General features: G+C 37.0%; 2 protein-coding genes across 4 annotated transcripts in view; one reads left to right on the top strand and one right to left on the bottom strand.

The window, feature by feature from the left end:
* The window catches only part of LOC117305562 (protein FAM114A2-like), a 29,346-nt gene that overhangs the window by 221 nt on the left and 8,108 nt on the right, over positions 1-21,017 (bottom strand). For 2 of the 3 annotated variants that reach the window (XM_033790445.1, XM_033790444.1), the window contains 10 exons: positions 20,715-20,921; positions 18,415-18,644; positions 17,453-17,558; positions 16,550-16,717; positions 15,352-15,437; positions 14,235-14,309; positions 13,490-13,635; positions 12,620-12,755; positions 11,581-11,708; positions 9,991-10,110 (listed from right to left, as the gene is read on the bottom strand). In XM_033790445.1, coding sequence (XP_033646336.1) covers positions 11,598-11,708; positions 12,620-12,755; positions 13,490-13,635; positions 14,235-14,309; positions 15,352-15,437; positions 16,550-16,717; positions 17,453-17,558; positions 18,415-18,644; positions 20,715-20,921 — 1,265 coding nt within the window. In that variant the 3' untranslated portion in view covers positions 9,991-10,110; positions 11,581-11,597. Of the gene's footprint in view, positions 1-9,990; positions 10,111-11,580; positions 11,709-12,619; positions 12,756-13,489; positions 13,636-14,234; positions 14,310-15,351; positions 15,438-16,549; positions 16,718-17,452; positions 17,559-18,414; positions 18,645-20,714; positions 20,922-21,017 lie in introns of those variants that run through there. The other variant, XM_033790446.1, reaches the window with a different exon arrangement.
* LOC117305565 lies at positions 2,644-7,173 on the top strand. The gene is made up of 4 exons (XM_033790450.1): positions 2,644-3,010; positions 4,092-4,217; positions 5,077-5,463; positions 6,668-7,173. Exons 1-4 carry the CDS (start codon positions 2,938-2,940, stop codon positions 6,784-6,786), a joined length of 705 nt encoding a protein of 234 aa, XP_033646341.1. The 5' UTR covers positions 2,644-2,937; the 3' UTR covers positions 6,787-7,173.

Genomic DNA, 21,017 nt, shown 5'->3' with positions numbered 1-21,017 from the left:
GTGCTGTACCCTGCTTGAGCCAAATTGCTCAATGACTACACCCTGTTTGAGCCACAATTGACTGTGTTTTCTCGCGCGCACCGAAGCGAGAAAACACGACAGACGAAAAACTTGTTTTTTATCAAATCAAATCTTTGCTTTAAATTATTCTAAATACCGATTTCAAACAACACAAACACTCATTAGAGCTTGTTTAATTATGTTTTAGCTTTTTAAACATTTATGCAACTAATCGGTTATAGTTTATGTATAGACAAAAGGACAATTCTTGGACAAGGATGTTTATTTGATCTTAAATTTTTTGAAACCCGTTGCAAATATACGCCCGACTGTGAAATTATCAAAAGCTGGGTTTTACGCGGACGCACAATGTTCGCGAGGGCGTTAGATTAATGCGTGACGCAGTTTTAAAAGAAAGCTGACGCTTAAATGACCAATCAAAAGGCTGTTCATCCCGCGCGAAAAAAACAAGCGTCTGCGCAAGTTTCTTGACCAGAGATGGGCAAAAGTTCTTAATTTTGTTCAAGTAACTTGACCTGAGGTCAAGTTTAAATATTTGTTTTTCTCTGTTATTTTGTTGAATTTATTTGTACTTTTATATATGTTGTTAATTAGTATTACATTTTTAACAACATGTAATTTTTATGGTCATCAGTTATGTTAAACTAAAATAATGGACGAAACAAAATCTCCCCAACGTAAAACTCCATAAGGTTGGGACCACAATGGTCCCGGAAGTTCAAATATGCCTGAGACTTGCGTGAGACTTGCACAGTCTATGGTGGCTTTAGTTGACAGTGCAATATACCCTGCTTGAGCCCAATTATGGATCGCGACTATACCCTGCTTGAGCCCCAATGGTGGCTTTAGTTGACAGTGCAATATACCCTACTTGAGCCCAATTGTGGACCGCGACTATACCCTGCTTGAGCCCCAATGGTGACTTTAGTTGACAGTGCAATATACCCTGCTTGAGCCCAATTGTGGACCGCGACTATACCCTGCTTGAGCCCCAATGGTGACTTTAGTTGACAGTGCAATATACCCTGCTTGAGCCCAATTGTGGACCGCGACTATACCCTGCTTGAGCCCCAATGGTGGCTTTAGTTGACAGTGCAATATACCCTGCTTGAGCCCAATTGTGGACCGCGACTATACCCTGCTTGAGCCCCAATGGTGACTTTAGTTGACAGTGCAATATACCCTGCTTGAGCCCAATTGTGGACCGCGACTATACCCTGCTTGAGCCCCAATGGTGACTTTAGTTGACAGTGCAATATACCCTGCTTGAGCCCAATTGTGGACCGCGACTATACCCTGCTTGAGCCTAAATGGTGACTTTAGTTGACAGTGCAATATACCCTGCTTGAGCCCAATTGTGGACCGCGACTATACCCTGCTTGAGCCCCAATGGTGACTTTAGTTGACAGTGCAATATACCCTGCTTGAGCCCAATTGTGGACCGCGACTATACCCTGCTTGAGCCTAAATGGTGACTTTAGTTGACAGTGCAATATACCCTGCTTGAGCCCAATTGTGGACCGCGACTATACCCTGCTTGAGCCTAAATGGTGACTTTAGTTGACAGTGCAATATACCCTGCTTGAGCCCAATTGTGGACCGCGACTATACCCTGCTTGAGCCCCAGTGGTGGCTTTAGTTGACAGTGCAATATACCCTACTTGAGCCCATTGTGGACCGCGACTATACCCTGCTTGAGCCCCAGTGGTGGCTTTAGTTGACAGTGCAATATACCCTGCTTGAGCCCAATTGTGGACCACGACTATACCCTGCTTGAGCCCCAATGGTGACTTTAGTTGACAGTGCAATATACCCTGCTTGAGCCCAATTGTGGACCGCGACTATACCCTGCTTGAGCCTAAATGGTGACTTTAGCTGACCAATATAATAAACACAAAAAGCTCTCAAGGCTAACTGTTAAAATCTATGGTTTTGTCCATGTCACCATCCATGGCGTACCCTCAATGTTGACCCTCACGGATCATGATCATATTATTGACCTCAGGAAAAAATGTTATTTATTCCATTTTGTAAAATAAATTTCAGTGCAAAGGAAGTTTTGAAGCAATATTTTGAGGTTTCAATTGAAAAAGTTGTAGTATATATCGCATACCTGTTTTAAACCAACCTCTTGCCATAGCACATGAACAGGGCGTTTTAAGGCAATTTCTTACAAAAAAAACAAGAGCTATGTTGAACAATCAACGACCCCAAAAAATCCCTAACCCTGATGGCAAATTCACATTTGCATTACACTAGTACACTACTACCTTATATGGGCACTAGCATCAACATCTAATGTATGATTACTCAGAAAGCTTACATTAAACATATTTTTCTTACATACAGGTACACCTATGAAAAGGAATTTCTGCCAAAATAAACTCCATAAAAAGTCCCAGCACAAAAAACGGAACAATAAAACAATCTTTAGGACCAGTAAGGGAGATCCGGTTTGGTTTCCCTCCCTAAGGCGTCCAAGGCCTATTCATACAAACCTCACGCCACATTAAACCCAACATCTGTGATAGTTGAAAACTATTATTATTAAAATGCCTGAGTCATGAACAATGCCCGAGGTAGGTTCAAACAAACAGGTATGGTCCTCACTCTATTGATTTACATATCAAAACAGATGACGTGAGGTTTTTTTAACCGTGATATTGTAAATCGAGGACACCAACAATGGATCATGCCTATGATATAAAAGCTTGGATTTATTTGAGAAAATTAGTTATAGAACACCAAGAGGTTGTTTGGACAGCACACGGAAGTTTGCCAAAGATTGGATGAAAAAATTGTTTATCGCACTCATGACTAGTAAGGCCTAACTACAGTTCAAAAGGACAGAACCCAATACCAAGACAATATATTCATGAGAAGACTAAATCGAAAGCTAGAGCAAGAGTCTTCAATATGCATCCCATGAAACCTGTTGCCGTATTTTCATTACTGCTTGCATCGCTCCTAGCTGGAGCTAATGGAGAAGGTATGTGGAGAAATTTAATACAAAACTATTTTGTGTGGTGTTTAAAACTCTATCGTTACAAATGTGTTAATATTTCAATAAGTTTGATTAGTTTGGGCTTAACATTTTAATATACATCTTTAATTTGATATAACTGTATATTGTTAGTTAGACAAAACAAATTTAAAACACACACATATCAGAAATTACTTTGTCATATTGTTATCAATTTAGCTTTGTTGATTCAAATGAACACAAGATTGCTTTTAATTATGGTGGAATTATTTTAAGGCACTGGACACATTTTGGTATCGACTAAAAACAAATATTAGCATACAAATTGACTTGGTAAAAAGCAACGGAGAGCAGTTGATGGTATAAACATTGTTAGAAACAGCTCCCTCTGAAGTAACAGAGTTTTTGAGAAAGATATAATTTCTCACTCAAATAATAAAATACTTGAGCAGAAGCCTTTAATTATGCAGCTGAAAGCACACAAATTTGTGGAACAAGTGTTTTCTTTCTTTCATTATTTTCTTCCAACTTTGATGACCAATTAAACCCACATTTTTACAGATTTTGTATTTTATGCCTATATTGGGATATATTAAGTGAGAATACTGGTCTTTGACAAATTGCCAAAGGTGTCCAGTGCGTTTAAAGGGTAGAAAGATGTTTTAAAAGAAGAATATAATGATCAACACAAACGAGCCTCAAAATTGCAATGTTTTCCTTTTGATTTGCGAACTAACACGGTCGACCTTTTTATGGAGTCAAAAACTTGAATCAACAAAATGGCGTGCTGTGTTAGTTCACGATGTATAAGGAAAACCATGCAATTTCCAGGCATTTTTGGGTGCATCATTATATTCTACTTTTAAAACAAGTTTTATAACTAACGGTTTTAAAGGCTTTTCATAGACCAACTCGCCCGATCCAAGGCAACTTGTCCTGTTAAGTCGGTAAGTTTTAATAAACAATATATTAGAAATTATTGCCTTGTCAAAAATGGATCAAACTCAGTCACACCCAAATAATCACATGTAATAAATATTTCACCTTGGATTGGCCGATTATAAAATGAAATCTTTGTCACTTTCAGAATGTGAAACAAACAGATGTCCTGGAAATGAACGATGTTTGACGAGGGATGTCCCTGGTCTACCTGACTATGTGTGTGAATGTACCCAGCCCTACTATATGGGCTATAACTGTAGGGCAACATCAAGTATGTATTCTCAATCTTTCATCCACATTATTCTTTGTATGGATTTCATCAAATGGAATATTTGAAACACCTGGTAAATTAAGTTTGTTGATCAAATGTGGTTTCAAAAGTTACTTTTTGACAAAGAGAAACATTCATTTTGGAAGAAAAATGTTTACTTGTTGATTGTGATATGTTTCCCCTTCTGATTTATCAGCATTTTATTTTACTGATTTTAATTCACTTTTGATTGATACAGATATGAAAGTGCAGTAAGGGACCTTATAGCACTGAGCTCATGATAATAAATTCAATTTATTTTGGTTCTACCCTAATACCGATGCGTTAGCACTCTAAATTCAGTACTTTCCAAATTCTGTGAAAAAAATCACAGGCACATTACTTGGCTGGGATTCGAACCCATGACACTGCTCTAGAATAATAAAGGTCGTGGGTTTGAATCCCACATGAGTCATATGCCTGTGATTTTTTTCCACAGAACTTGGAAAAAAACTTAGTATACAGTGCTATCACACATCTGTGTAAGGGTAAAACCAAAAATATGATTCCATGTCCCCAATGCAAGATTCACATAATATAGTATTTAACACACAAAAATGAAAAATTCTTACTCATTCGGCACAACTGTACAAACGGACAAAATAACCCTTAAACAAAACTAAAAGTCTTTAGTTATTTTCTTGCAATAAGTTATAGCTCTACATCACAATGTTTTGTCCTACTTGTTATTGAACGAAAGTCCAAGTTTACATTTTGTTTTTAGAGTTTTGCTCTCAGTTAAGATCTAGGTAAGAAAGTCGCCTGAGTATATTGTAAGGAACACATTTTCATTTTGTTCATTTGGTGATTTTTCCTACAGATACCAAAACTATTGATACCTGTTACGGAGATCAATGCATAACCGGAAATTTCTCATCTCCAAACTATTTCACAACTGGCTACAACAACAGTGAATCCTCATTGTATCTTATTTACATCCCACGAGCAACAGAGATTCGCTTCACATTTGCAAGTACTTTTCAAATTGAAAGAAATGATGATGAGCTGTACGTTGGAGAAGGACTTATAATCCCTTACTTGTCTCTGGCATTTGGAAATATCCCCCCTAAGCAATACTTCTTTGATGGATTTGGACCTCCGAGTCCATTTAGTGTCTACAATGATACAGTCTGGATGTACTTCGCTACTCATAGAGGTGGAGGAACATATCAGGGCTTCCAGATATTCTGGAATGCTACTGTAGCAGGTATGTCTGGCTTAAGCATTTAAAAAATAAAATAAGCTATTTAACAAGACAACAACAAATTCTGCACTTTAAAGGCACTGGACACCTTTGGTAATTGTCAAAGAAAGGTATTCTTACTTGGTGTATCCCAACATACGCACATCAAGTCTGTGAAAAGTGCAAGAGAAAAACAACAACAAAAACACCCTTATTGTTGGATTCTTTGTATTGTATGTGCTTTTAGATGCTTAATAAAGCTTTAGGTATTAAGTCTTTTACATCAAAATATTCAAGTGAGAAATTACCTCTTTCTCAAAAACTACATTTACTTCAGAGGTAGCCGTTTCTCAAAATGATTTCTACTTTAACAGTTTTCCGTTGCTTGTCACCAAGTAAGTTTTTATGGAAGTAATTATTTTGAGTAATTTCCAACAGTGTCCGTGCCTTTAAAGTTTGCTTTTCTATCTTGCCTTGCATCTCCCACCTGCCTCTAAAACACTTGCTATTCCGATGAATCACAAACCCTTATACATATTACAAAACTTACCACCCACAATTGAACAATAAAATGAACAATGATCAAACAATGGAATACAAAACCAACAATTGAATTGAATTGAATTGAATTGAATATATAACAAAATCCCATGAGTCAAGTGATAGTCACTTTATAGATAGATTACACATGACATCATTGGCCACCATCTTTGATCTTTTTCATTGGCCGAGAGTTATGCGAAGCGCATGCAGGCGTGCACTTTTCCATTGTTTATCATCAAATCTATGTGCAATAAGATTTGCCCCAAAAATTTGAGTACTTTGATAAAATTGTATGTGTTAGACACTGCTTTACTATTGCAATATAAATAAAATAGCAGATTAATATGTAGTTTCTTTGTACAAATCCTGTGCTTCCAACTAATTTGTCTGGCTCAGTAATATAAGATGAACACACAATGTATAAGTTGGTGCAGTCCACTCCCATATGTACTCTACGATGACTAATCGATCTCCAATGCACAGCATTTTCACTTCATTGTTGAATTAATTACAAAATAAACCACGTTATTTTTATAAGTTACTGCATTATTTTGATCATGAATAAAGCTTTCATTTTGTCTTTTGTTGTTCTTTCTTTATCATGTTGTCCTACTGTCTCCTTGCGTGGGTGCACTTCAATACCTCATGCTGTTTTTCTTTCACAATGACATTTTCCTGATAAAAGATCCACCAACAACAATACCAATGACTACTGAATCTGTAGCAAGTTCAAATGTTTCCCAAAGTGGATTTATTGCAACACTGATTGTATCTGTTATTCTTGCCATCTCATCTGGCTTCTAATAAAATATGTCACTGAACTAAAGGCAAGTCATTCACTTAACCTTTCTCGGAAAATGAGCTGCAGCAAAACAAATCTTATGAGCAAATGCACAGCAATAACAATCTTTTTGAAAAATAGAATCCAAGTATATGTTGAATTGTCCATTTTGATTGATTCAACTTTCCAGCTAACTGTCAAAGGCTCAAGCTGCTAATCAATTCAAAATCTGTAAATAATTTATGCAACCTTAACACTTGCTTCTTCATTTCATTGCTTATCTTCCTGATATCTCCTTGCCTACATGCTCTTTCTCTTGCCTTTTCCACCTCGTCTTTCTATCATCTACATCTGCAAATGCAGGATTCCAATAACAGCCAATGGTCAGTCAAAGCCATCTAACAGTAAATGCAGGCAACCAACAAGTTCAACATCATATCTACCTACAACAGCTTATGCCAGCCAGCCAGCCAATTACAATCGCTTTATGGTTATATTCACAGCTCCCCCAACAACAGCAGCACCAACTGCAGCAAATACAGGAACACCAAAGTACACACCTACAGAAGCAAAACCTACAGATCCACTCCAAGGCGGGGTGGATAGTGTATCCTCTGCACCTCAAACAAGCTTTATTCTAAGGATGGCCTTTGTAGTTTGTACTTCCTTTGTCAGTTTAATCATTACATGGCCTTTTTAAAGTCAACACCAGATGATAGGCCTGATACTACGCCCCCTGGTCATTGCCTTGGTGCCCTTAAAATGCTCCAGTACTAATTTACAATTTCCTCATAGGGTGCCCTTTACCAAGGAGAAAATGCCCCACAGGTGGTGCCCTTGCCATTTCAAAACGAAGCATACAGGCCTGAAATGGTTCGAGTTTATCTGCGTAATTTTTCAAAAAGAATATAAACACTTTAGTAACACAAGGCTTTAATACAAAATATTACTTGTTGTATATTGGCTAAAAATGCTTGCTTTTCAATTGTACAGTGAGAAAGTTCAATAACTATGCTTAGGAGCAACTAAATTTTTGCACACAATATTTTACAAATGCTGAAGTTTCAGGAGAACAAGTTTGTTTTCCTCAAAGAGCAAAACAACGTTTTAGTCCGGACTATAGTTTACTGTGTCCATCCGGGGAATATTGTGAATATTGCCATAGACATTAGAACAAGATACAACATTGTGGATTTAATAACATCGTTTTTTTTACAAATTAATCCGCTTTATAAAAAAAACCATTTTGTTGGGGATCATTAAAATGTCTTTGTAAATGCAATGTATTTATGGGCATAGCTGTGCTTTTGCTAAATTCTATTTTTAATATCGCTGGGCGATTTTTTTTTCTTGATATTTAAAACTGTGTTTTAACAGCAGAATAAAAAATAGACAAAATTGTAGCAAACAAAGCTATTGAATTTCGCTCAGTGTAATTGCATGTTTGTTTCGGATGAATTTTAGTAATTTTTCTATCATGCAAATGAACCTGGTGCCTTTTAATCAACTTGACATGATAGATATTGTATATATTTTATCAGGAAATCTTTTGGGGAAAGCAACTCACATGAAGCCAACCATATTCAGTACTTAATATTTTCATTGTCTTGAGTTCAAAAATAACCTGGTAAATGAGAAATCCTTATGTGAAGGGATCTGTTTTATTTCAATAATCTTCTCAAATTTAATATTTCCATCACTACTTCTACTACTTTTCATGTATTTTATAGGCCTATAATTGTATTTACTTTTAATGCAAAAAATAAATATCTGACACATGTTTCGCTTTCAGCTGAATACTATAAATAAATAATATTTCTATTTTGAGTGTTTTTGTGATTTGCCGATATTATAGTTTGGATATAATCAAAGTGGCTAGTATACACATAATGAATGTTTATGAGTGCAATGGTTTGAATATTATGTTCATGAGTTGAAAGATGGAATGTTCTATTCAACGAGGCAGAGCCGAGTTGAATGGAACATTCCAGCTTTCACTGAATGAACATATTCGCACCATTGCACGAATGAAAAACATTCATTATTTGTTTTATATAACATTCAAGTAGATCTTTGTCATTTTGATTGAAAGATACAACTTTCAAAACAAACAAAGCGTAGGCCTACAATTTTTAATTGTAGAAGCCGAATGCTAGTATTTTTTTTTACTAATAATGCCTTGCAGTACACTGCTGCGTTACCAAAGACACACGCACGCAGTGCTTTTTTGTTCCATCCGAAAAGTACCATTGCACGCTGGCAGCGTGCAATGGTACTTTTCGGATGGAACAAAAAACCACGGTGAGTGACTCAGCGTGCAATGGTACTTTTATTTGCTATCACGTGACGGACAATCCTCCAATCAAATGGCAAGTATCTGCTTGGTGTTATATAAAATCAGTAATTCTACTAACTTCTATCTGACAGTTTTGAAGGTCATACTGCTAAGGAGAATGGATGAGAAAGTGTTGATTCATGAAATGTACAAGTCAAACACTTTAGAGTTTATTCTCTGACTTAAACTATTTCCCCTAAATTCAATTGAATATTTAATAGTTTCACTGAAATGGGTTTCTTAATAATAAGTGTAGATTCTGAAAATTACTCATGCGTACATATTCATAGTCAATGCTTAACTACAAGTCAACATTCATCTAAATTGATGTACTTTGTCAAACAGTGATTTGTCACCTTTTATATTTGCAAAATTGATAGCGCACTTAATGCTTGCAACACTATCGAGTAAAATGTCAGTCTGCTCAGTTTACAAGTGTGTTACTGGAGTGTTTTTTTTTTAACTGGAGAATGTTTTTGTAAATTGACATTTTTTCAGCTCTGTTTTGTTGCAACTCATGTTATCTTTCAATTTGGAAAGACAGTCATATTCAGGCTGAACAAATCTACCCTAAAAAAAAGGTGACATTTGTAAAAAATAATCTACACTTTGATCAACTGAGTGACGTCACAGAAATAGCGTAAGTCCACTTATTGACTAGATTAATATACTATAAACTTGTACTCTTATTTATCCTGCACTTAGTCTGACAACACATACATGATCATACTTCTAAAAACCTAGACTGTTTTTTTTTAAATGTACAATGACATGCAAACTACCCCTTATAGTAATTTGCCTTTTCATTTCCTGTAGTATGAATGCTCCACATGTGTATTGGACTTACTCAATGAGTTGAAGTGAAGTTGCAAACCAGTAAGAATGTCTAGACATTGAGGTTATTCATGCATTGTGGGATGACAATCATGTCAAATTTTTACAACATAGTTTACTATGTAATAATAATAACAATAATATTGAAGTCTTAAAGCGCAAAATATCCACCAAAGCGCTGTAACAAAAAGAAGAGAAAAACAAAAGAGAAAGGAACCAAAAAGACAAATTTAGTTTAGAAGAACTATCATTTTGACATGAGATGTGTTTTTGTGAGACTTTTTGAATAAGTGAACAGTTGTTATTTGTGAAGGGGGTAGCTGATTCCAGGGATGTGGGGCTGCAATGGAAAATGATGTCTCCCCCGGTGTGATGAGAAGTTTTTTTTCTTGTAGATGATATTTATTTCCAGATCGAATGTTGCATGATGGTTTATAGATGTTGTATTTGTAAGCTAGTGACTATACACTGCAGTGCAAATATAACATCTACAAACATCAAGTTTTTCTCTCACTCATTGTGTCCTTCATTTATATTGAAGCAAAGCTATTATCAACAGCATCTAGACTGCTATAGCTATGTATTGCCAAAGTTAACATACTACTAATAGTGTAAATGATTAATAAATTTGTTTGCAATTTGAACCTTTCAAGTTAATTTTTTGCAATTTATTGTTTATTCATAAATACCCCAGACAGTTTCTCTACTCCTATTGGTGGAGAGCGCGTCACATGGGGGTGTTTAAACCTTTGATAATGACCAGCTGGAGCTGTTTATAACAAGCTGGCTTCCGCGTGTTGGGGGCGCAAGATTATCACGCGGAACGCAATTCATAGCCAACACACAACCCATGCGCATCGAACAGATTCTTCACAAAGTTTTGGGGGAAAGTATTTCAAACCTCGAATGTTCAATTGTTAAAGTGTCTTACGTTTTACGTTTTTTAACAAAAGGGCATTTATGAATGAGAAAAAAAGAGTAGTGACTCGTTCTTAAACGTCCGTTTAAAACCTTGCAGGGTCGTTGTTGTGCAATAAAGGCCCTCACGGCCGCCGACCCTGCCGGCTTTAAACGGCAGTTGAAGAAGTCGTCGCTACCCCTTTATTCCCTTAGTGAAACACTGAAACGTAACCTCTAAGAGACCAATTATAGTAGTCGACTTGCGGGTGCAACCTTGCATACAACTCTTTTGGGAGGAGTGATTGTTCTGAAAAGAACCTGTGTGGTCTCAACAAACTCTGTCTGCCTTCATCCTCTTGTGATGTCATTTGAGCAGAGGCTAACCTTCATTGAAAGATTAATTTTATATCTAGCCTATCCACACTCTCCCATAATCATTTCCTGAAGAAAGATTCTTGAAGAAGTTTTTCTCTGCTACAAACTGGCTCCTTTAATGGCATTTATTTGGGACAGGTCTATTCAGAGTATAAACTACGGAGCCAAATTCCAAAAAGCCTGTAAGCACAGAGAAATATTGCTTAGCAGAAACTGGTTAACAGCCAAATCCATAAAGTTTTCATTGTTGTGACTGGTGCCCCACCCATTTTTTTGCTCCGCTTATAAATTTGATGAGCAGTATTTTCTGCTTAACAGCTTTATGAAATTGGATCCAGCCTGTTACTTTTCTCATTGTGAGTGATTCACTTACCTTGCCTCATTCTAGATTCATGAAGTAGCCTCCAGTAATGATTCTTGTCTCCTCTCAATGCTAACCATCTGAAGAACTGGAAGGATGAGCTGGAATGCATCCTGGATGTAGGATGTACTATTAGATGCCTATCAAAGTCAAAAACATACACAAATAAGTAAAAACAAAACAAATCATTGCCTGTGATGTTTTTTTTCACAGGATTCGGCAAAGTACTGAGTATACAGTGCTAACACACATCGGTGTATGGGTAAAAACCAAAAATTAATATTCTTTATCCTTGATGCAAATTGACATCTATTATATATCGTTGCAGTACCCGCTGCCAAAACATTGGATTCGAACTGCCTCTAGCTACCGGGCAATCTTGGTAGTCTAGTTGGTAAGACACTGCTCTAGGATTGCAAGGGTCGTGGGTTCGTGGGTTCGAATCCCACTCGAGTAACATGCCCAGAACTACAATCCCGGTCATATCTCGTTGGGCCCCCCTGCCCCATTTCAATGTTGGTTCTCATTGTTGCATGGTCTTCTTCTGCGTTCCAGTCAACATTGAGCTGGGGGATGTTAATTGTCAGGGGAAGTGGACAGGGGGAGGCCCAAGCATTTTGAACGGGATTGTAGGAGTCAAAATTCCTCAAACTCAATGGTCTCAAATCCTTCAAAATCTGATTAAGCATGATACTTTCAAACATCAGTGTGTACACACACAGCGCATTTTTTGTTTACACCACAACAACGGGTTTTGTACTGTAAACTGCCAATTTCTGTCTTGAGTAGAAGTTAATGTTATAACATTTTTTTGGGAGGTGTGCATAACGGTGATATAATAATTATGGAATTCTGGCTTTCTTTCCCTTTTTGAAATAATCATGTAAAATGGAACGTGTGCATACAGCGTTGTTAATAATATAGTCTCACCTCAAGACTTATTTTTCCAGTACAAAACTGAGGTGTAAAAATAAAAGACGCATACAGGCATATTGTACATGGGTTGCTAGGGTATGAACAAAGAATGAGAGGTCAAGAACATTGAACTGACCTCTAGGTAGATGTTTGTGATGAGAGGATTAACATCTTCTGAGTTCTCATCCTCTTGATTGGTTGCTTCCCGATTCAAACATTCACCAAAGTTATTAGCCAAGTTACTGACCTCTGCAGCTAGGACACTAGTCAACCTAAGAAAAGGACATCAACAATAATGAGTAACATTAACACCATTACTAAACCAAAACATCTGATTTGAATAACAAAACATTAAGTTTTTTGTTTCACAGAAATAGCCAAAATATATATTTGGTTTGCGCTAACACCATGTGTGTATCTACTTCCTAGGTATATTATGTTCTACCACGGTAGTAGAATCTACTCAGCTGTAGTAAAATATAAAGCAAGACAAGTTCTAAAAAAAAACATAATCTATAAGATACAAACATGGTGTTACCACAAACAAGATATATATTGGTACCTCACCATGCAATGCCTCAATCCCATACTAGCAAAGAAAAAACCTGTAAAGACAGTTGGCTTTTACGAAATGGGAATAATTGGAAGTTACAGATATGGCAATAATGACATGGATAGCTCCCTCTATACTTGTTATCTAAAATGCATCCCTTTGACATCATGGTCATGGTTTTGACATCAACTTGGGCCAATAGTTTTAACTGTGCCTTTCATAGCCTTTCAATGTTTCCATACTAACTGCATTTCCAGATACCACAGAAAATTAAACTTGCCCAAGCAATTTGTTGAAATACATTTATTTATTTATTTCTATCCAACAAGTGCATTGCAGACTAAATAATTCTGTTATAAAAGTAAGTTTTCTACCTTTGAATTCTGAGAGAATTATTACTTTACTTCTATTCCCTATAATAGACTTTGTACAACCCTAGAAATTATGTCTTACTTTGAGAGGCTTGTTGCTCGTTGAACAGAACTCTTCCCTTGTTCTTTATCCTGAGGTAGAAGCATCAGCTCCGATGCCTTGTGAAATTGCTCTATCACTCTGGATGTGAACTCAGCAAATACCTCCATAGCTTTAATGTGCAACTCCTAAACACACAGCAACACAAAACTTGCAATGAATACAATATCTTTTTACTCACTAGCAGGACTGGAACTATACAAAGCCATATTTTTTTTTATTTTATCAAAGTTGCTAGACACACAAGGCCTGAAGGACACTTACAGGTGTGGGCTTCTACTATTTTTTTTCCTGTGTGCCTCTTGGACAATTTCTTATAGATTTAAAGGCACTGGACACCTTTGATAGTTGTCAAAGACCATTATTCTCACTTGGTGAATGCCAACATGCGCATAAAATAACAAACCTGTGGAAATTTGGGCTCATGTGTCATCAAAGTTACAAGAGGATAATGTACACAAAAAAACACCCTTGTGGCACAAATTTGTGTGCTTTCAGATGCCTAGAAGGGGCTTCAGGGGCTTCTCAAAAACTGTGTTTCTTGAAAACTACGTCACTTCAGAGGGAGCCGTTTCTCACAATGTGTCATATTATCAACAGCTCTCTATTGCTTGTTACCAAGTAAGTTTTTATGCTCATAATTATTTTGAATAATTACCAATCACAAAAATTTAAAATATTTGATTTTTCTAGAATTTGCTTGAACAGAATACAGTCAAGTACTGACCTTTATTTCTTGTTTCTGACCAGCCTCCTGTTTTGTCTTGCATTCTGCTAACCAATCATGAGCCGCCTTCTGGACCTAAGGGAAAACATTACAAATGTGTTTCTTGATAATATGCATTAAATACTCCAGATGAAGCATACACAAACAAAATCAAGTAAACATTTGCAAAGCTTTTAGCTAAATTCCTTATTGAATTTAAGAAAGTGTCTTACAAGTATTCTAGCCATGTCAAGTTTCTTATTGAAAACAACATTTTTTTAGACACAGAGAATAAGACTCAATTTAAATCTACCGTTGGGTGATTTTGATTAGAAGCAGACTCACTTGGTTTTATTGCCACTGCAATTCAGAATGCTAACATTCAGGGCAAATAGTCACGTCTGCTGCCACCTAGTGTTCAAACATCTCAAATGAATTCATACCTTTTGATTCTATTAAAAAATAGCATCTCTAGAAACAACAAACATTTTCAAAGACATATGTAACATTTGCAGAGAGCATAAGGAGAAAATGATATTCCTTGTTCCTTGTTCTATGATTAAGGGGAATCAATGTGTGGTGAAGAGGTTTTCAACTAGTGGTTTAATCCCAACGAGGCCTGGTTCTTGACATTTTTACCGAGACGAAGTTGAGGCCAGGCCTCGGCGGGTTTAAACCACTAGTTGAAAACCGATTCAACACACTTTGATTCCCATTCATAAATACCCTTTCAGTCAGAAAAATTAACAGTTTTTGGTCAAAATAAATGCAAAATTTTTAATTGTTGGAATGATTTCTGTCAACACAACACCCCTCCAGCTTGAAATGGTAAAGCCCTCCGCCGCCCTCAGGTAAACAACTCCTTATAAGGGAATGCTGTGCGCGTCGCGCATATCGCGAGATGTGGCACAACTGTTTCAGCCGTTGCTCTCGACCAATAGGAATGAAGAAACTGTCTTATAAGAACAGGTGCAAGCTTGCATGTCACACCCACGTTTCATAACTTTTTACTGGTCATAAACAAAAGTTTATACACACCCACGTGACGTGCTCTCCACCAATAGGAATAGCGAAACTGTCTGAGATATTTATGAATTGAGGTTTAATGACATTTGATGTTTGGAGTGAAGGATCTTACCCGTTGTAGTTTGTCGGGAGTAGATGCTATAGTCACACCAAACAGATGTTCAGTTATTGCATTCACAAAGTCTTGCTCACTCCCTTCTGTAAATCAGTCCATTAAGAAGAACAAATCGTGTCAAAGTCAAATATCAGAAAAAACACTAATCATAAAGACTTTATTATCTATAAATCTAACATTTTCCCTTCAGTATCTCAAAATATTATGTCTTCTTAATCAGAAGCTTAAACTCGTCAGAATTGTTTAAAACATTTCCTTCAAAGATTTATTTCTCAATAAAGCATTTAGCAGCAAAACAATTTAATAATGAAAGTAATTCTTGGGGTACTATCTGTCACCATAATCAATGGAACTACAACAGCAATGAAATACAAATAAGGAATATTAATGAGTGCAATGGTTCCAACATGTTCATGAGTTGAAAGATGGATGTTCTTTTCAATGAGTTGAAAGATGGATGTTCTTTTCAATGAGGCAGAGCAGAGTTTAATGGAATATTCCATCTTTCAAAGGTTGAAAATATTCTCACTGTTGCACGAATGGAAAACATTAATTATTTGCTTTAATATGTAACATCCAAGTAGACTTTGGTCATTTTGATTGGAGGATACAACTTTCAAAACAAACAAATGAACAATATTTAATTGTGACATTACACCCATTTCCTTTTTGGGTTCGGCTTGTTTGGAGTCAATAGTGATGACGTGCGTTCTGTACTGCTGTATTTTGGCCGCCTTAATGTAATATGTGCCTTGCAAACTGTATCAAATGAATGGAAAAATGCATGATGATTGTAATGAAAAATGCACAATTAATGAAATAAATGCAATTGTCCCTTATTTCCAATCACAATACTGACAATCCTCCAATCAAACGGAAAGAATTTGCTTGGGTGTTATATCATACTATATGTCATGACAACATCATAAGTACTATCTGTCATGACAACATCATTAGTACTATCTATCATGACAACATCATAAGTACTATCTATCATGACAACATCATTAGTACTATCTGTCATGACAACATCATAAGTACTATCTGTCATGACAACATCATTAGTACTATCTGTCATGACAACATCATAAGTACTATCTGTCATGACAACATCATTAGTACTATCTGTCATGACAACATCATTAGTACTATCTGTCATGAAAACATCATAAGTACTATCTATCATGGTACTCACCAGGCTGGTCCTCTGACTCCAGATCCTCCAACTGGAATGCATCCCTGATCTCAATTAGTTCAGTCTTCAAACTCTGAAGGTTATCACCACTGAGCGTACTCAATGACCCTTGAACTTTACTTTCACTCTGATTACTAATCATCTCTAGTGCTTCAAGGTGTGCCAGACCTGAACAGTGGAATAAAGACAGCACTCTAATAATGATAATAATAATAAGCTGGCATTTATATAGCTCCTTTTCCATAAAGAGCAAAGGGCTTGGATGTCTTCAACACAGATCAAATAAACATCAAAGATGGACCATGGTTGACAGGAATTCAAACCAAGGATGTGGTACAGCAAACAGCAACAATATCAAGTAGATTTCTTTACTGTCTTTGAGTTCACTCGGAAATTGTACTCTGTATAAAAGTAAAACTTATCACCGACCTTTTCAGAATATCAAACTTAACAGAAACTGAAACAATTATAGAACATGTACTTGATTTCAAAATGAGTGACTTGTACATTCCAGGCAAGATACTGGTCGCATGGAAAGTTTCATATCTTGTGTCATTAATTCATTCAACATAAATTCAAGAATTATCCAAACAAAAGCTGAACAGGATTTGATATGAGCTAACTTTCTTCCTATCTAAGTTGATAAAAATCAGAGAGTGCAGTCTCCATAAAATATCTTATTTGAAGTTGTGTACAAATCATGCTTGCAGGAAATCCAGACTCTCTAGCTCTTTTGTAAACATGTGATGTCACAGAGTACATGGTGGTCTGTATTCTGATATCCAACAACATTTGTGGCTTATGACATGAATCTTTCACAAACTAACTTCAAGAAGAGTCTTTTACAATAAACCAGATATGAACAAAAACTCCAGTGTAATTTTGTATAAACTATGGTCTTACCCTGGAACTGATCAAAAAGGAAGCCAAAGTGCGCCCTCTGTCGCTCTTTTTCTTCCTCTTCCAAAAGGGCAACTGTCTCAGCTTCTTTCTTGGCATCTCGTAATATCTGAAATTAAAACTTGCCATTAAATAACGAGCTAAACACTCATCCACGAGTTGAGCGTCATGATTTATGGGCGTCAGAAAACAATATGCTTATAAATCCAGCAAAATGTTTTTCTATGGACATTACTCCCTGTGAGCCACTTCAAGTGAAGTCTTCAAAATACTTGATATTAATTAAGGTGGCCAATAACCTGAAATGGGACATACATATCATTGACATTATCTGTAAAGCCAGTTGACGGTTTAATTATGCTTACTACCCTTAGAAGGTTGGACCAGCAATCAAAGACCTCGTAGGGGGACGGGGGGACGTCACCTAACACGCAGCTCCATTTTCTCAGGACATGCATCCATGACAAACTGAATAAAACACGCCTTAAAAGTTTACACACGGGGACATTAATTTTATTTTAAACCTTGCGGCATCTACACCTCTTTTTGTACCCCCCCCCACAAACACATGACTGTCTTTGCAGTTCAATAAACTGAATAAAACACCCCTTAAAAGTTTCCGCATTGGGACATTAATTTTATTTTAAACCTCACGGCATCTACACCTCTTGATCGTTACTGTCGTCACGTGGTCATTGTGTTACGAATCACCCTCTTGCACCATGATCAGATCATCAACAGTGCAAATTATTATGTGTAGCAGGTATTCAGGTGTTCTAACTGCCCAGTTTACCTGTCTAGCGGAACCGCAGTACAGGCATTTGCACAACTAAAAAACATAGTACAAGTGCGCGTACAAGTGCTCGAACGGGGGATAATGAACGGGAACTAATAGGCGTAAGCATCGATTCTTTGCTTATGGTAAGCAGAGCCGACAAATTGGGCCAAGGATGTAACCAACTTACCTCTGACAACCTTCCCCTTTCTCCACCAGCATTGCCCTGCCTCCTTATTGCTTCACTATCTCCCTCCTGGAGTACATCCATCGTTTTACGTCCGATGGTCTCTAAAGCATCTAAGCCTCCAGTAACTGTCTTACCAACAACACTGGTTATAGCTGAAGCTCCAAATGAGAAGAATCCCTTCACACTAGATGAAGATTGTGCCTCTGACTGGCCCTCAGGAATCTCGCCTTCTGTTCAAATAATGAAGTTCACAAATAAACATTAAAACACATCAGTAAAAAACACCCATCAGTAGAAAAACAGGCTGTTGTGTAACAAATGAGGAAGCAGTATATGAAACAAACAGATTATTAGTTGCAATGGTTTGATAGGCTTCAATCATCTTTAAGCAATGAAGAATGCAATTTCTGATTTTCTAAATTATGCTGCGTCAGAAAACTTGGTTGAGTAAATTTTAAATGATTTGGGGTTTAAAGGGAAGGTACACTATTGGTTATTGTCAAAGACCAGTGTTCTCACTTGGTGTATCTCAACATATGCATAAAATAACAAACCTGTGAAAATTTGAGCTCAGATGGTCATCGGAGTTGGGAGAAAATGATGAAAGAAAAACAACCTTGTTGGATGAATTTGTGTGTTTCAGACAGGAATAAAAGACTTCTAGCTAGAAGTCTCTTATTATTTTAGTGAGAAATTACCTCTTTCTCAAAATCTATGCTATTTTAGAGGGTGCTGTTTCTCACAATGTTTTATATTCAACAGCTCTCCAATGCCTGTTACCAAGTCAGTTTTTAAGTTAATATTTGTTTTGAGTAATTACCAAACGTGTAACTTCCCTTTAACAAAGACAATTTACTAAAGTTGGACTCGAACTAACGACATCTGGATTAACGAGCCGGCGGTCTACCAACTAAATTATAAAGCCCTATGTTTTTTGGCGGTCTCCCTATTTTGTCACTATATTTGTTTGGGTTGCCAGTCGTTAGGGACAATTTTTCATTGTTCAATCCCAAATCATTTAAAATTTACCTAGTCAGTTTTCCTTGCAGTGTATAATATTTGCTGAATGAATTTTAAGTTACAAGTCCAAACAGTTCATTCCTTAAACCATCACAGCTCCCTGTGTAAGGTGGAAATATCTATCCTGTGCAATTTCAATTTTAAAGTAACCATCTCTGCCCTAACAGGTACCCATTTACCCCTGAATAAAGAGAAGCAATTATAGAAGAGTATCTTGCTCAAGAACAAGACAAAATGTCATGACCAGGATTCAAACACTCAACCCTGATGATGAGGCACCAGAACTTAAGTTTGAAGTAGGGTGTCGTGGCCGAGCAAATAAGAGCACAAAACTCAAGCTCTTGTGATTCTGTTCAGCAGAGTGTGGGTTTGGGAGTCGTGACACTTGCGTCCCTGAGCAAGACACTTAATGCTTCTCTCCACCCATAGTTAAATGGGTACCTGTAAAGGCAGAGATGGTTCTTGTACTGGATGTAGCCATGGTGCGCATATTTGTTGCACAGGCTTTTGTACTCCCCAGGTTGCTGAGATGGTTTAAGGAATGATTTAAGCCTCAGTGACCAGGGTTTGATTTCACAAAGAGATAGGAGATATTAAAAACGCACGGCTAGTTCTAAGTTAGGACGAGTAACTCATCTTAAGTAGGATTTGAAACTTTGCATGGTGGAAATACGTTATGGAAAGGTTTGCGGTAACACCATGTAATGACTATCTCTAATTAGTTGGGGTGGTTCTGAAAAGAACCGTTGGTTTCAACTCGAGTTGAAACCAACGGTTCTTGTCAGAACCACCCCAACTCATTAGAGATAGTCATGACATGGTGTTACTGAAAACCTTTCCATAACTCATCCTAAGTAGAGATAAGACATGTCTTAACTCTTTGTGAAATCCACCCCTGGAGTAATAATGTTGGAAGCGCTTTGAGACGCCCTTCGGGTGGGAAAAATGCTATACAAAAACTGGTTAGGATCATTATTAATATACTGCTCAACCATGACATGCTCATTGTTGGTGCTTTTAAAGTGTAACATACGTAAAAGAACCCAGTGCACTTATCGAAAAGAGAAGGGGTTTGCCCCTGTGTTTCTGGTTTGATTGGCTGCATATTGCGCCACAGCACCCTGTAACCATTACATGGTGCTTTAGCACCATAGATGTTAAAGGAGTTAGCCTCATAATTCCTTGCAAGAGATACTGAAAGTTGAAGTGCATTAAGCGTCACTGAGTGACGGATATGAGTGCTATCTAAGAAGCTGCTAATGTTTTTATAATTATCATACCTTTTTGTTTAACATCTTCATCCTGATCTTTCATTTCTCCATCTTCTTGTTTCTCTTCATCTACTGTCTCCTCTTCATTCTTATCTCTTTCTCCTTCAGACTTTACAACAAACTGCTGTTCTTTCAGTTCTTGTTCTGACAATGTTTCTGGTTTAGGCACACCAAGAGATGTTTCAACATTCTCAATAACTGAGCTCAAGCTGTGACCTGGTAAAAAGAGTTCAAAATCACTACATTTTCCAGTTAAGAGCTACAGCAACTTAAAGTGTCTTTTCTTGAAAGCAAAACTTGCTGTCCTGGATA

Source organism: Asterias rubens, assembly GCF_902459465.1.
Source record: "Asterias rubens chromosome 8 unlocalized genomic scaffold, eAstRub1.3 super_scaffold_89, whole genome shotgun sequence".
In the NCBI taxonomy this organism is placed as follows: domain Eukaryota; kingdom Metazoa; phylum Echinodermata; class Asteroidea; order Forcipulatida; family Asteriidae; genus Asterias; species Asterias rubens.
Note: the sequence above shows the minus strand (reverse complement) of the source record. Positions and strands in the feature narration are given on the sequence as shown.